Genomic DNA, 14198 nt, shown 5'->3' on the forward strand with positions numbered 1-14198 from the left:
TCCCTCTGCCTGGCCTTGGCCTCCAAGACCTGGAGTCTCCCATGTTACCCAGAATTCTAGAAGCCCTCCCATGATATAATAATAAAGATAAAAGATAACTAACAGTACTTCCCTGGTGGGCCAGTGGTTAAGAATCTGCCTGCCAATGCAGAGGACACGAGTTCAATCCTTGGTTTGGGAAGATTCCATATGCCTCGGATAAGTAAGCCCCTGCTGCACAACTAGGGAGCCTGCCCTCTAGAGCCTGTGCTCTGCAGTAAGAGAAGCCACCGCAATGGGAGGCCTGCGCACTGCAACTAGAGTAGCCCCACTTGCCACAACTAGAGAAAGTCTGCAGGCAGCAACAAAGAGCTGGCACAGTCAAAATAAACTCAAACAGGTAAATATTTTAAAAGGTAACTAATAAGGACCTGCTGCTGCTGCTAAGTCGCTTCAGTCGTGTCCAACTGTGTGCGACCCCATAGATGGCAGCCCACCAGGCTCCCCCGTCCCTGGGATTCTCCAGGCAAGAACACTGGAGTGGGTTGCCATTTCCTTCTCCAATGCAGGAAAGTGAAAAGTGAAAGTGAAGTTGCTCAGTCGTGTCCGACTCTTCGCAACCCCGTGGACTGCAGCCTGCCAGGCTCTTCGTCCATGGAATTTTCCAGGCAAGAGTACTGGAGTGGGGTGCCATTGCCTTTTCCAAATAAGGACCTACTGTATAGCAAGCACATGGAACTCTACTCAGTATTCTGTAACGGCCTATATGGGAAAAGAATCTTAAAAAGAGCAGATACACGAATATGTATAACATTCACTGCTGTACAGCAGAAACTTAGGCAACATTGCCTGTCAACTATACTACAATAAAAAAAATTTTTTTTTAACTGAAAAATAAGTATTTGGTGTTTGTATCTAGTTCTCAGCACACAGATCCTAAAACCCTTGGAACCTCTGTGTGATATGTTTTTTATGCTAGCAAGGTGACCGGGGTGGGGGCGCTTTGATCACTTCAGAATGAGGGCTGGTCCCAGAATAGTCGAGGTCTCCAGGGATAAAGGCTGAAGACTGAATTAATCTCCAAGGCCAATGACTTAATCAGTCGCGCCTCTCTAAATGAAACCTCTCTAAAAACCTGTCAACCCAGATGAATGGATAAAGAAGCTGTGGTACATATTCCATTGTATTGATGGGATATTACTGAGCTATGAAAAGGTATGCATTTGAGTCAGGTGAACTGAGTTGGATGAATCCAGAGCCTGTTATACAAAGTAAGTCAGAAAGAGATAAACAAATATTGTTGATTAATGTATATGGAGCCTATTATACAGAGTTAAGTAAGTCAGAAAGAGAAATATTGTTTATTAACAGATATATATGAAATCTAGAATAATGGTACTGACAAACCTATTTGCAGGACAGGAATAGAGACGCAGACACACAGAAGGGACTTGTGGACACTCAGGAGAAGGAGAGGGTAGGACGAATGGAGAGAGCAGCATTGAAACATTACTATGTGTAAAATAGATGGCGAGTGAGAAATTGCTGCGTAACACAGGGAGATCAACCTAGTGCTCTGTGACAACCTTGAGGGGTGGGGTGGCAAGGAGGTTCAAGAGGGAGGGAATACAAGTATACTTACATCTGATTCATGTTGTTGTATGGCGGAAACCAACACAACATAGTAAAGCAATTCCTCCAATTAAAAATAAATTTTTTTTAAAAATGTCAACTTTACAGTGTATATCACTTCTATTTGGCTATTCCCCACTTGTATCCTTTACAAGAAACTGGTAACTAAATTGTTTTCCTGAGTTCTATGAGTTGTTCTAACAAATGATCAAACCTGAGAAGGTGTCCTGGGGAATCTCTTCAAACAGAAAGGTAGAGAACCCAGGAAACCCCATTTGCAACTGGTGTATGAAGCGGGCGGTGGTCTTGTGGGACTGAGCCCCGTCAACCATGGGGTCTTCACTTACTCTGGGTAGTTAGTGTCACAAGTGAATTGAGGACTTCCCTGGTGGCACAGTGTATAAAAATCCGCCTGCTAATGCACGTGACAGGAGTTCAATCCCTGGTCCAGGAGGATCTCAGATGCCTCAGAGCAACTGAGCCCAGGTGTGCCACAACTACTGAGCCTGTGCTCTGGAGCCTGGGAGCCACAGCTACTGAAGCTCACGTGCCTAGAGACCAGGCTCTGCAGCAGGAGAAGCCACAGCAATGAGAAACCCAGGCACAGAAATGAAGACCCAGGGCTGCCAAAATAAATGCTTTAAATCTTGAAAAAAAAAAAGGAGGGAAGAAGTGAATTGAGAAGGAACCCTAGCTGGTATCCAGAAAGTTAGTGTTGGGTGGGGGAAAAAAAAAAACCACTTCTCTCTGGCTATACCTCGTGCCATAAAGTCCTCCACTGTGCTTATTAACCACTAAAAAAAAAAAAAAAAAACCTAACACTTAAATATAACATTTTTAAAGGTTACTAAGAGCTTTTGGGCTTCCCTTGTGGCTCAACTGGTAAAGAATCCACCTGCATTGAGGGAGACCTGGGTTCAATCCCTGGGTTGGGAAGATCCCCTGGAGAAGGGAAAGGCTACCCACTCCGGTATTTAATTGGAGCCTGTTTGCAAATCTATGATGTCCTATTTGATAGATGAGCAAAGTGAGGTTCAGAGAAAGGTATCAGTCACATGAGGAGTCAGTGAAGCTCCTTGGGCCTGGTCCCCTCCAGCCCAGGGCCAATTAAGGCCAGAAACCATTACACAACAGGAACTGAGTTAGGTAACATCGTGCCTCTGCCAGGAGTCTCCAACCCTGAGGATTCTACAAAAGAGGAAGAAAGTCCATGCCTACTCCCCAGAGGCCCAGATTTGCTGAGATGCAGCAGAGTTGTTCCGCTTTCAAGCAGGAATGTTGACTAGCCGCGTGCCGAGCTGCTCACAAAGCAGGCAGCCCCCTGGGCCTGGGACACACACCCTGGTGCACCTCCTAGCATGGCAGGAAGTGCAGTGGGGTTCAGGAAGCCCTGAAAACTGAGAGGCTGCAGAAGATGCCTGTCCTGACCCCCCTCTCTCAGGCTGCACTCTCAAGTGGGTCCTTTTGGTGACTCCCATGCCTGCTCTGACAGAGTGAGGACTATTCTTCCAGGTCAGTGACCCAGGGCCAGGAGAGATCTGAGGAGACTTGAGAGCAGACAGCTCTGAACTCAACCCTTGGCTCTGAAAGCCCCTACCTCCTGTCCACATCAAGGTTTGGTCCCACGTGTCCAAGTCCCAGGAGAAGGAAGACTCCAAGGGACACACAACAGTAAGTACCCAGAGCATCTCTCCCACCATCCAGCCCTGCTGCTTCACCCTCCTGACCGACCTCACCCTCCACCCTGGCACCCAGGAAGCTGACCTCTTCTAGTGTCTCCCAGGCCCCCTCTGGACCCCCCTCTTCCTATGGCTTTTCCTCCCACTCCTTTTCCCCTCCCTTGTCCCAACAAAGTCTATCAGCAGATGCCCTGGGATTTTATAAAACTGATTCTAAATGCTGAATAGGAGTTTGCCAGGTGAAGAGCAGTGATCCCCATGGGAGTCCTGCATTGGTAGAGGTCAAGGAAGTTGCTATTCTCTGCCTTCCTGACTTTCCTCACCAACCCAACATCCACCCCCTCCCCATAAACATCCTTGCTGACTTGAAAAAAAAAAAAAGACCTGAGAGCTGCAAGGCAACTGAAGGCAAAATGAGGACTGCAGCCCAGAAGACAGCATTTCAGATAGCGCTGAGAAACTGCTCCAAAGAGGGAGACAGAGGAAGGTCAGTATATATGTGATTTTGATAAAGGGGGAGTTCATGCAACCTGTAGTTGCAGGTTTCTGCTCGTCACAAGGAGCATACCTCCCCATGAAGGATTTTAGTGCTTTTCTAGATGTGAGGAGATGCAAGAATTGGGCTCATAAGAATCAGCTCCTGAAAAGACCTAACGCTCTGAAGACCTGTTCTGCCAGGTATTCCTCGAGCGCGGAGGCCCCTATCCCTGATCTCCATCCTGAACTCCCTTCAGGGGATGTTAAAGGTCAGCAGCTGCAGCAGCACATGATTTAATCCTTGTAGAGGTAGACAGCCAGTGCCCATGGCAAGTGCCAATCTGTAGTTGACACCCCCAAGGTCTCCCAGCCCAGCAGCGATGGCCGGTGAAGCCCGAAGCCTGGAGGACTTGGAGGAAAAGAAGAAACAGAAGCTGAAGGAGCTCCGGCTTTGGCTGCCTGATGAGGAACCTCGCTTGCAGTCTCCTGAGGTGGTCCATGCTCAACCAGAGAAGCCAAGGAGCCGGAAGATCATGACGATCCCCTCAGTGATGAAGGAGGTACAGCACGAGTGTATGGCCATCCACACCAAGGGACCACACGTGAACGAGCAAGGGGCATGCACCAAGACCCTCGAAGAGACAGACTTGAATTCAGGTGCTTACAAAGCCTTCTCTGCCCACTGTCGATCTCCTCACCCCCCACCAGAGAACCCACACACACACACCTTCCTCTGGGCGGTGATTTAGGACTGCCCGATCAGGGGGCATCCAGACCTAGGCCAGCCTGCAGCTAAGAGGCTTGCTGGGGTGGGGAGGGGAGGTTGCTGGATTCCTTTTCTAGCCAAGTGGATTCCTAGGATCCCATGTGGTCCTCACAGGGCCTGGAAGGGGTGCTCAGAAGGCCAGAGAGGGAGAAGGCTGGAATTCAGAAGGGCAACTGGAAGCGAGGGTTAGGGGTTTCATGCCCGACTCCTAAGCAGGCATTTGCCTGGCCTTGCGTTATAAGCATGGACTTGGGAACCAGGCACTGCCACACCGGGTGAGTCACTTCACTGCTTTGTGCCTCTGTTTCTACATCTGTAAAATGGGAGAGTAAGAGCCTACCTCCTCAGACTATGTAAGGGTTAGAGAGATAGTTCATATTAAATATTTAGCACAGAGTCTAAGAGTCTAGTGGTGGTTTATTCCGACTCTTTGCGACCCCATGGACTGTACCCTGCCAGGCTCCTCTGACCATAGGATTTCCCAAACAGGAATACTGGAGTGGGTTGCCATTTCCTTCTCCAGGGGATCTTCCTGACCCAGGAATCGAACTCGGGTCTCCTGCATTGCAAGCAGATTCTTTATTGACTTTGCTATGAGGGAAGCCCCTAAGATGTAGTAAGTACTCAAAAAAAAAAAAAAAAAAGGAGCTCTGTTGCTACTGTTGCTGTCACTGCAGTTATTATTACTAATCAGCAGCCCTGGGAGGTGGGACTCCTCACCCCACCGAGGAGAGGCACACAGAGGGGGCTTGACTTTCATGAGGAGGTAGAAAGAGAGCCAGGACACAGATACAAATCTTCTGGATCCCAAATCAGGATGAATTGTCCAGCAGCATCAGGAAATCATCCTCCTACAAGAGGCAGGCTGTAATGGTCTCCCTCTTGACCTCTATTGGTTGAGACAGAAGACCTCTCTTGTTCTTCTTGCCTGAAGAACCCAGGCCTCAACCCTGGCTTCTGCCCCGTCCCCTGGCAATCCTCCAACCTGTTTGTCTGCTCCCCACAGCCCTGTATTCCTCATTCTCCCACTCGCCAAGTGCACCCAACCTGGAGTCTCCCAGCTGGCCCACCTCCACCAAAGTGTTGACATTCTGCAAGCCTAAGCAACCAGTGCTCAACCCACTGAAATGGAGTTCGAGCCCCCTAATTTTCGCATCTGGATATAGGAAAGGTGAGGCTTGCTGAGGGGCCCTGAGGTATGGGGTGGGGGGGGCGGCTTTGAGGCAGCCAGTGGGCTTGTACCTCCATGCGGACCCAGTCAGAAGGAACTACAGAAGGCTGGAGGAGCCAGGAGCCAGGGTGGTGGGCGCAGTGGGCCTAAAAATGATCTTTCAGGAGCATCCCTCTGCTGAGACTGCACTCCTTCCAATTTGATAGATGGGGACGCTGAGACTCACGTCGGTCAGACAGTGAATCTCCCCCAACCTGGTGCAATGTGGTCCTTGCCCAGGCAGAGCTCGGCTCACAACCTCAGTGGACTATGAAGATCCTGGGGTTCAGGGTGGTTTAAAAAGTTCCAAGGAGGACTCGGTTCTCCAAATAAACCCCGAGAGAAGGGTAGGCTCACCCCTCAGCCTAAGCCGGTTCCCTCTCCTGACTTCTCTTATTTTGGCCTCCATCATCCTGAGTCACCCAAGCTTCAAACCCCAGCCACAACCAGGCTTCTTCCTCTTCTCGTCCCAGTATCAAAGTGCAAGTTCACACAGCATCTGGAGACAGAGCCAGGGCTGGAGCCTAGAACCACCCATTCCTGGTGCAGTCATTTATCCCTCCGTCTGCTGCTGCTGTTTGAAGGTCCCCATCCCCAGCTTGGGCTTCCCAGGAGGCGCTAGTGGTAAAGAATCCACCTGCCAATGCAGGAGATGCCAGAGACATAGGTTTGATCCCTGAGTTGGGAAGATCCCCTGGAGGAGGAAGTGGCAAGCCACTCCAGTATTCTTGGCTGCGCTGGGTGTTCGTTGCTGCACACTGGATTTCTCTCACTGTGGCAAGCGGGGGCTACTTTGCATTGCAGTGCTCTTGCTTCTCATTGTAGTGGCTTCTTTTGTTGCGGACTACATGCTCTAGGCTCACCAGCTCAGTAGTCGTCGCTCTAATGCTTACTTGCTCTGCAGCATGTGGAATCATTCCAGACCAGGGACCAAATCCGTGTCCCCTGCATTGGCAGGCAAATTCTTAACCACTGCACCACCAAAGAAGTCCCTTCCCCTTCCCGCTATGCCTACTCTTCACCACTGCACTCCCAAGCCTCAACAGTGATGCTCACAAGCTCCTTTGCCCTCACTTTCCACCCTGACTTCACCCACTTGCTCTATGACACAGAACAAATCACTTTATTCTCCTATGTCTCAATTTCCTCATCTGATCTACTCAGTTTTCTACTCTGCACACCAACCCGTGCCACAGTACAGAATTTACATATCTTGAACTCCACACTAAAATAACCCATGTGCACAGAAGTTCAGATATATGATGTAGACTCTACAAGATGTTGTAGAAGAAAAGTGTTAGATTTTTCACACCTCTCTACCCACAAAGGTCCCCTCTTGTGCCCCTACCAGCTTTCTTCTCTCTTGTCCTTCCCCGCACACACTACCCAGTCTCACTGACTCTTCCTTAATTGAAGACACAGAGCAGTTCCCCTCTGCTCCCAACTTGCATACCCTGAGTTTCATTGTCTGGCAAAACAGTGTCTGAATAAAATGATAAAGCATTTAGCGACTTCGCTGTTGATCCAGCAGCTAAGACTCCACTCCCACTGCAGGAGACCCAGGTTCTTTCCCTGGTCAGAGAACTACATCCCACATGCTATAACTAAGAGTTTGTATGTTACAACTAAAAAAACCCACAAGTCATGATTGTAATTATCTTTTATTTTTTGTCTGGGTATTGATTGTGAAAACTGATAAAGAACTTTTATTACTAAAAAAAAAGAAGCAGAACCCACAAGCAGCAACTAAAAACCTGGTTCAGCCAAATAAATAAATAAATATTTTTTTAAATAAATAAAACGGTGCCTGGCAATGAAGAGGACCCACCACTTTAGAATGCCACTTAGTAACTATTTGTTGTTGCTTGAAATGGGCACCTTAACTCCCTTCCCCAAGAGGTTTATCAAAATCTTTCTACCTGATAGAGGAAGTTTCAGAGCATTAAGAGAATTAAATTGTACCTCTCTCTTTGTGACTTTAAAAATTGGATTACCAACACCATCTCACAGGATTTTTGTGAGAATTTAAAATGTATGATCCTGAAATCGATGCTCAATAAATGGTCCTTTCTTTCCTTTCTCCCCTGAAGACCTTTCCCCAAGCATTTACCAAGGTTTTCCAAGTTCCCCATATCATGAGTCACCAAGCCAAGAGTTACCCAATGACCCCACATCCACCGCAGTCCTGAGAGCCTGTGAAATCCCACGTCATTCCTGTCCAGAGCCCAGAGAGAAGGAGGGTCCTGGGACTGTATGGCCACTGGTTGAAACATCTGGAAACAGCTGCACAGGTAAGGCCCTGCTGAGCCTCTGGAAAGCGGTGGTGAGGCAATGACATGGATGGAGGCCAGGTTGCTACACTGAGCAGAAAGGGTCTGGCAAACATCTGAGACCTCTCTCCAGAAATCCTATTGCTGGGACTTCCCTAGTGGCCCAGTGGTTAAGAATCTGCCTGCCAATGAAGGGGACCTGGGTTTGATCCCCATTCCAGGGAGATCCCACATACTGCAGAACAGCTAGGCCAGTGCACCACAGCAACTGAAGCCCACACGCCCTAGAGCCCATGCCGTACAACAAGAGAAGCCACTGCACTGAGAAGCCAGAGCCCCGCAAGACGAAGAGTAGCCCCTGCTTGCCACAACCAGAGAAAAGCCCGCAAAGCCATGAAAACCCAGTGCAGCCAAAAATAAATAAGTAAAACCAATTTTTAAAAAATAAAAAAGAAATCCTACTGCCAGAATCTCTCCACCTGCCTAAGGCACTGTTTCCAGGAAGCCCCTGGAAATTAAAATGCAGGAGTATTATCCAGTACAGAAGACACATCACCTGGTTAGTGGACAGGCACTGGCCTAGAGTCGGAAGAGAAAGATTCCATTTCTGCTGAGCTCCTCAGCCCCCAAGTGGCCTAGAGCGAGTCAGGTGGACACCGTCTCTGTGTCAGGCTCTGTGCCATGTGCTTTGCTTGCACAGTATAAAATTTCACGACCACTCCATGAGATGGATGTTATTATTATTCCACCTTGGAAATAAGAAGACTGAGGCTGGAAAATATAAACTCTCAGAATGGCAGAGATGGAATTCAGCCTCCACTCTCTCTAATGCCACTGCTGTTGTTCAGTCGCTCAGCCGTGTCCAACTCTTTGCGACCCCATGGACTGGATGGAGCACGCCAGGCCTCCCTGTCCATCACCAACTCCCAGAGCTTGCTCAAACTCATATCCATCGAGTCGGTGATGCCATCCAACCATCTCATCCTCTGTCTCCCCCTTCTCCTCTTGCCTTCTATCTTTCCCAGCATGAGGGTCTTTTCCTATGAGTCACCTCTTCGAATCCAGTGGCCAAAGTATTGGAGCTTCAGCTTCAGCCTCAGTCCTTCCAATGAATATTCAGGGTTGATTTTCTTTAGGATTGACTGGTTTGATCTCCTTGCTGTCCAAGGGACTCTCAACACCACAGTTCAAAAGCATGAATTCTTCAGTGCTCAGCTTTCTTTGTGGCCTAACTCTCACACATACATGACTACTCGAAAAACCATAGCTTTGACTAGATGGACATTTGTCAGCAATGTCTCTGCTTTTTAATATGTTGTCTAGGATTGTCATAGTTTTTCTTCCAAGGAGCAAGCATCTTTTAATTTCATGGCTGCAGTCACCATATGCAGTGATTTTGGAGCCCAAGAAAATAAAGTCTGTCACTGTTTCCACTGTTTCCCCATCTATTTGCCATGAGGTGATGGGACCAGATGCCATGATCTTAGTTTTGAATGTTGAGTTTTAAGCTAGCTTTTTCACTCTCCTCTTTCATCTTCATCAAGAGGCTTTTTAGTTCCTCTTCACTTTCTGCCATATGGGTGGTGTCACCTGCATATCTGAGGTTATTAATATTTCTCCAGGCAATCTTGATTCCAGCTTGTGATTCATGCATCCCAGCATTTTGCATGATGTGCTCTGGGTATAAGTTAAATAAACAGGGTGACAATATACAGCCTTGACATGCTCCTTTTGCAAACTTGAACCAGTCTGTTGTTCCATGTTTGGTTCTAAATGCCACCATCCACACATTTAATGTTCTGCTTCCCTTGTCATCTAAGGGCTTCCAGGTGGTGCTAGTGGTAAAGAATTCCGCTTGCCAATACAGGAGATGTAAGAAAAGTGGGTTTGACATCTGGGTCATGAAGATCCCCTGGAGGAGAGCATGGCAACCCACTCCAGTATTCATGCCTGGAGAATCCCATGAACAGAGGAGCCTGGTGGGTTACACAGTATTTAGGGTCACAAAGAGTCAGACATGACTGAAGTGGCTTAGGACATGCACGAGGCATCTTCTTAACATTGATCTCAATGATGAGAGAAGTCCCTTTTGAAATCTGAGAGATGTTTTGTTAAAATGATCCCTTCCACACCCAGGTAGGAGTATACTTGTAGAATTCATGGTCCTAAAATGTGATCCAGGTTGGAGATGAATTAACTGACTTAATTAATCATACTTTTTCCCATTCAGGGAAAGAAAGAAGGAAGGAAGGAAGGAAAAGACAGAGGGAGGGAGGAAGAAAAAGAAGAAAAGAAGGAAGAATTTTGTAATATGTAAGAGGCATCTTACCAAAACATACAAAAGCAATAACCTTAAACATGAAGAAGTAAATATGAAAGCCAAGAGGTTAATTAGTTGTTACAAAAAACATTCATTGATTCTGAGCATCTAGCAACTAGGGCAAAAATGGAAAGACAATGGGTTGGTTACCTAATATCTATTACTCAATAGAATGCATGTGCACTCAGTCACTCGGTCATGTCCAATTCTTTGCAACTCCATGGCAAGCACAGTCCATGGGATTCTCCTGGCAAAAATACTGGAATAGGTTGTCATTTCCTATCCCAGGGGATATTCCCGACCCAGGAAGCAAACCCGAATCTTCTCCATTGGCAGGTGGATTCTTTACCACAGTACCACCTGGGAAGCCCTGCTCAATGAATAGAAAAGACCAATTCAGAAGAAATACATCTTTTCCTAATGCTGAATTCTTTTTCGTTGGTTTTTCCAGCCAAGCTTGAGGCATGATTGATAAATAAAACTGTACTATGTTAAAAGTGTACAGATTTGATATACATTGTGAAACAATTACTGCAATCAAGTTAATTGACACATCCATCACCTTGAATACCTGTGTGTGTGTGTGTGTGTGTGTGTGTTGGGAATGCTTATGATTTGCTATCTTAGCAAGTTTCAAACATACAGTATGGTATTATTAGCTATCATCATCATGCTGTACATCAAAGCCTCAAAACTAATTCATTTTAAAATTGAAAGTTTGTATTCTTTGATCAACATCTCCCAATTTCCCTCACCCCCTCATCCCTGGGAACCATTATTCCTCTCTCTGTTTCTATAAGGTTAAATTTTTTTGTTTTTAGATTCCACATATAAGTGATACCATACATATTTGTCTTTCTCTGTCTGGCTTATGTCACTTAGGATAATGCCCTCCAGGTTCATCCGTGTTATCACAAACGTCAGGATTTCCTTCTTTTTATGGGTGAATAATATTCCATTAGAGAGAGATAGGTAGATACCTAGATCAATAGACTATATCACCTTTATCCATCCATTCATCCACGGAAACATCTTAGGTTGTTTCGTATCATGCATCCATATCATGAATAGTGCTGTAATGAATGTGGGAGTGCAGATATCTCACCAGCCTCTCTCCTGTTTTTCTAGTCTCTATTTCCTTTATTTCTGAATCAGCAGCCAGCACAGCATGTGGCTTGAGCAGGTGCAAAACACAGTTGTTGAGTATTGGAAGGAGGGACAAATGAACAAACCTATCCTATACCTTTATGTTTTATCTCTCCCTCCCTTCCTTAGGAAGCAGACAGAGATACCAGGATCAAAGGAGAGAGACACCTTGCTCCACCTGGTCATGGAAAAATGAAGATTTGCACCCAAAATTCATGCAGTTGCTACTTCTACACACTCCTTACCACAAAGACTACGAGTCCTTGAACCGGGAAAGCTGGGATCACGGGGTGGTTGAGGGGCAAGGGCATTTGATTGAGGTCAGAGACTTATTTGGCTCAGACCTGGGTTCCCAGGAAGGGCCTCACACAGTCATATTGCATGGAGTTGCTGGAATTGGGAAGTCCACACTGGCCAGGCACATAAGAAGAGCCTGGGAGGAGGGCCAGCTATACAGGAACCACTTCCAGCATGTCTTCTACTTCAACTGCAGAGAGCTGGCCACGTCCAAGCTGACAAGTCTGGAGGAACTCATCACAAAAGACCAGTCCACCACTGTGGCTCCCGCTGGACAGATCCAGTCTCAGCCGGAGCAGCTGCTCTTCATCCTCGATGGTTTAGATGAACTGGAATGGGTCTCAGAGGAGAAGAGGGCAGAGCTCTGTCTGCACCGGAGCCAGCAGCAGTCTGTGCAGACACTGCTGGGCAGTTTGGTGGAGAAAACCATATTTCCAGAGGCATCCTTGCTGATCACAGCTCGGACTGCAGCTCTGCAGAAGTTCATTCCTTCTTTGAAGCAGCCATGTTGGGTGGAGGTCCTGGGGTTCTCCGAGTCTTCCAGGAAGGACTATTTCTATGAATATTTCACAGAGGAAAGCCAAGCAACTAGAGCCTTTAGCGTGGTTGAATCAAACCAAGCACTCTTGACCATGTGCCTCACGCCCTTGGTGTCCTGGCTGGCCTGCACTTGCCTGAAACAGCAGATGGAGGCAGGGGAAGAACTCTCACTGAAGTCGCAGACCATGACAGCCCTCTATCTGCGCTACCTTGCCCAAGCTATCCAAGCTCAGCCCCTGGGCACTCAGCTGAGGGGCTTCTGTACTCTTGCTGCTGAGGGTATCTGTCAAGGAAAGACTCTGTTCAGTCCAGGGGACCTCAAGAAGCATGGATTAGATGGGGTCATCAGTGCCACTCCCTTAAAGATGGATGTTCTTCAAAAACACCCCACATCTCTGAACTACAGCTTCATTCACCTGTGTTTCCAGGAGTTCTTTGCAGCAGTGTCCTTTGCCTTAGGGGACATTCGGGACAAAAGTGACCATCCTAACAGCACTGGAAGCATGGAAAAGTTGGTAGAAGTATATGGGATCAATAACCTCTTTGGGGCGCCAACCGTGCATTTCCTATCCGGCCTTTTGAGTGAGCAAGGAGCGAGAGAGATGGAGAACATTTTCCAATGCAAGCTGTCTTGGGAGAGAAAGCGGGAGTCACTGCTGCGGTGGGCTGAATTGGAACTCCGGCGTGAGCATTACTCTCTGCAATTGTTTCACTGTTTGTACGAGATTCAGGACGAGGAGTTCCTGACACAAGCGATGGCCCATTTCCAAGGAATGAGAGTGTGCATCCGAACCAGCATGGAGCTGCTCGTGTTCACTTTCTGCATTAGATTCTGCAGCCACGTGTGGCGGCTTCAACTGAATGAGGGCAGACAACATCCAGGAGCATGCAGGCCCACCGACACAGTGCTGTGAGTACCCCACCCACTCTTCTCTCCCGCTCCTCTGTTGGCTCCTCCGTCCTAGGCACTGGAGTCACTTTCACTAAACTTAACCCCAGGGGTTCAAGGATCAAGATCTGCAGTGACCACCATCCCCCATCTGCCTAAGATCCCCTGCAGCAGGGTCCATCCATGTGACGTGCCCTGCCTGCCTCTGGGCAGGCCCACTGCGTCCTGCCACTCCTCATCCTGTCTCTTCGATGACCACCATATTCTCCACCTCCTGTGCTAACCTGATTTCCCCTCCATGCAGCCCACCTGCCTCTCTTTCTCCCTCATGTTTGTCTCTAAGCAAACCCCTCCCTCAGCTGCTTCAAACACTCCCCTTAACGGCTGTTGACCATGTCATTGGTCCAGAGATCTCCTCCATCACAGAATGTGTGTGTCTGAAAGGTAGTCTCCATTTTTCCCTGCACATCTGACTTCTCTGTTTGTGTCAATAATGCACTCTTGTACCTCGCGCACTTAGCCTAAAATCCGCCCACGCCAACCTGAGTGTGACAGCAGAGTTTTCTCTAAACATCCTCCAACCCCATTAACTTCCCCACCCAGGTTCCCCCATCTCAGTTGCATTATTGATCATTTAGTCCTTTTATGATTTGTCCTGTGAATATTTATCTGGCACTGCTTTTAGGCCAGATCCTCCAGATCACAGATGAACAAACACAACTCCTGCGTCAAAGAACTCAAAACCTGGGGTAGAAGACACACAACCACCCAGTAATTACAATTGAGTATGATGCTATGGTAACAGACGGCAAGGCGTGATGTTGGCTGCAGAAAGAGAGTGTGTGCATGTGTGTGCGTGTGCACACAAACACATATTCAGTCATATCCCACTCTTTGTGGTTCCATGGACTGTAGCCTGCCGGGCAAGAATACTTGAGCTGGTTGCCATTTCCTACTCCAGGGAATCTTCCTGACCCAGGGATCAAACCCAGA

At 47.6% G+C, this 14198-nt stretch overlaps 1 protein-coding gene across 2 annotated transcripts in view; it reads left to right on the forward strand.

Moving 5' to 3' along the window:
* The first annotated feature begins 2879 nt into the window (after positions 1–2879).
* Positions 2880–14198, forward strand: part of NLRP1 (NLR family pyrin domain containing 1) — a 31813-nt gene continuing 20494 nt past the window's right edge. The window contains exons 1-5 of one of the 2 annotated variants that reach the window (XM_027518492.1): positions 2880–3282; positions 4129–4424; positions 5540–5704; positions 7834–8034; positions 11609–13226. In XM_027518492.1, the coding sequence (XP_027374293.1) occupies positions 4148–4424; positions 5540–5704; positions 7834–8034; positions 11609–13226 (2261 nt within the window). In that variant the 5' untranslated portion in view covers positions 2880–3282; positions 4129–4147. The remainder of the gene's footprint in view (positions 3283–4128; positions 4425–5539; positions 5705–7833; positions 8035–11608; positions 13227–14198) is intronic. The other variant, XM_027518493.1, reaches the window with a different exon arrangement.

The sequence above is a fragment of the Bos indicus x Bos taurus genome, chromosome 19 (genome assembly GCF_003369695.1).
Source record: "Bos indicus x Bos taurus breed Angus x Brahman F1 hybrid chromosome 19, Bos_hybrid_MaternalHap_v2.0, whole genome shotgun sequence".
Classification (NCBI taxonomy): Eukaryota; Metazoa; Chordata; class Mammalia; order Artiodactyla; family Bovidae; genus Bos; species Bos indicus x Bos taurus.